Here is a 2,625-nt window from a genome sequence, read left to right as displayed (position 1 = left end):
AATAATAGAGGTGAAAAGTTACACGTCTCCACTAGTTTACAATATTAATATTTGAAATTTCTGAGTGTTGACTTTATCTCCATCATTAAACTTAGGATTTAGTAGAAGATTGAAACTTAAATGTTAATCAAGAAATCAACCACCAATATATGGCATTATAGCCTAGTGGTATTTTGGTGGTGGGATAAGGCTTATGACCATTAGGTCATGGGTTTGATTCCCACAAAAGGGGTTTTTCCTAGATTTATTGGGTTTCCTCCTGAATTGGTGTATAGGCATTATTGCCTAGTGGAGATGGATATGATCGGGTGGTTCTGCTGGTGGCACGATGATACTCCAATGGTCCGTCAGTGATCCAAATTTGCCGTTCAAAAAAAATATATATATATATATACTAAATTATATCCCCAACTTTGCTAAGATATATTTTAGTATTCAATCATTTAATTTTCACGTCACACATAATCAATTTCTATAATAGCCTCTTGTTACAAGTAACTCCCAATTATAATCATTTCAACACATATTTAATCACCTACAAAAAGCAAATCAATACATCAATACACAAAAAGAATTACCATAAATTAATCTGATTTTAAAATCCACACAAGAAACCTCTAATGATCTGATGATCAACTTCTTACCCACCAACAAAACCGAAATAACACATGACAAAGATTTAATTATCATCGGATCGGTCAAAATGAAGTAGTTGACCACAACATTTGGGGCAATCTTCCACTTGTTTAGGCACCATGAAGTACATGAAACATCCCTTACATCCGGCCACCACTAATACATTCCCCCCTCCTATTCTACTCTCTCCTTCATCTTCCACCTCATTTTGCTTCCTTTTTCTCGACGATGAAGCCGCTGGCGATGACTCCACCGATGAACTTTCGCTTTCCGCATATGAGCTTTCTTCGTCCTCGTCCTCCCCCTCCTCCTCCTCCTCCTCCTCCTCCTCATCGTCTTCGCTGTAATAGGAGCCGCTAAAACTTTGGTCCACCATCCGTGGATGCTCCTTCGATTTCATACCGGTTCTCCAGTTTATGTAATACATCTCGCCCGTCTGCTTTGCAATTATCGTATATATCGTCAAAAACTACGAAATCACGAATACCCAGAAGAGGGGTTTGTGTTAAATGTACCCCTCCTCTTATTTTATTAACTTTTTGTGCTGCAAAACGTATCCTGTTAGTGGTACTTTTAAGCCACATGCTTTTAACACCCACTAACAGGGTACATTTAGCACGCAACATCATATGAAAAGTATTAGAGAAATGATATGACTAATTTAGTAGTAAAAAACGACACATTTAATAAAAAGTTAAAAACCATATGATACGTTTAGCACAAACCTATTTTTACCGATCGTACGCCTCTACAAAATTCTTTTACAGGACAGGGTTACGTTTAGCTAACCCCTACCAGAATAAAGTTTATATCTTTTTGTTTTTTCTCCCTCATGTATGCTCTTTTTAGGGTTTCAAAGTTGAAGACGTTAACTTTTTCCCAAGAAAGCAACAACAAAAAGTGGTGGAAATTTTGCAAGATCCATGTTTCAGATTTTGTGAATTTTAATGCAGAAAATTGATAAAACCAACAATAATTATAATAACAATAATAATAATAATATAAATAACTTAATAACACAATTCAATAATTCCCACTGTCGCCCTAAATAAAAATACATACATAATCAATCGAGTTCAACTTTTTCATAAAAAAATAAATTAATTAATTAATCTTTATTAGATATTAATCAAGAAATTAAACATGTATATGCAATAATAATAAAAAATGAAAAAAAAAACAAACCTTTAGATCAAGACATTGTTCCCAATGGTATGGTAGAGTTATATTGGAATTGAGTTCCAACGTGGCATCGGAAGAGTTTGTTGACCGGTCACAATGGGTGTTCGTTGACTCTCCGGCGGTGTCTCCGCCGCTGGTGGTGGTGGTGGTACGGTGGTTTAACGAGAAGCTTTGAAGAGATCTTTCAAGTGATGCGGTGATCGTCTCCATGTTGGGTGCTGCCATTCTTTAATAATAATTATAACTTTCAAGCCAGAAAGAAAAATAAAAAAAATGATACAAAATTAATAGAAAAAGAAACAAGATTAGCAAGGAAGACCAGGTTTTATAGAGAGAGAGTTTTAGAGAGAGAGTATAAAGTGGGAAGTATGTTGAGATTTGATGAGTTTGTGCGAATAAGAAAACTTTAAGAGTCATGAACCACATAAAATAGAATGTGTGACAAAGGTGGTCCATCTACATTTGGTGTGTTTGTTGTTTTCATCCTTCTACTTTAGATTTTACATTAGTGGTCTTTAAATGGGAGATTATTGCCTTATTGGTATGGCCTATCACAACTATGATAGTCACATTCACCATGTCTTGTTTTTCTATGTTTTAAACATTGTATGAAATCATTGTTGAGAGTTTGGTAATAATAATAATAATAATAATAATAATAATAATAATAATAATAATAATAATAATAATAATAAAAGAGTGTGTGCTTTAGTTTTACCGGAATAGTATAGGGTGAATGTTGTCTATGGCATTATAGGGTGAAGATTAATATGATCGGGTGGTTCCACTGGTAACACAATAATACTC

General features: G+C 34.4%; 1 protein-coding gene across 1 annotated transcript; it reads right to left on the bottom strand.

Annotated features, from left to right (window-relative positions):
* Positions 1-488: 488 nt before the first annotated feature.
* Positions 489-2,205, bottom strand: LOC110871806 (bone sialoprotein 2). The gene is made up of 2 exons (XM_022120556.2): positions 1,822-2,205; positions 489-1,072 (listed from the first exon to the last, which is right to left on the bottom strand). The coding sequence occupies exons 1-2, from the start codon at positions 2,041-2,043 to the stop codon at positions 680-682; spliced, it is 615 nt and encodes a 204-aa protein (XP_021976248.1). The 5' UTR covers positions 2,044-2,205; the 3' UTR covers positions 489-679.
* Positions 2,206-2,625: the final 420 nt, after the last annotated feature.

The sequence above is a fragment of the Helianthus annuus genome, chromosome 8, assembly GCF_002127325.2.
Source record: "Helianthus annuus cultivar XRQ/B chromosome 8, HanXRQr2.0-SUNRISE, whole genome shotgun sequence".
Taxonomy (NCBI): domain Eukaryota; kingdom Viridiplantae; phylum Streptophyta; class Magnoliopsida; order Asterales; family Asteraceae; genus Helianthus; species Helianthus annuus.
The sequence above is the reverse complement of the archived record's forward strand: the minus strand, read 5'-3'. Positions and strand labels throughout refer to the sequence as shown.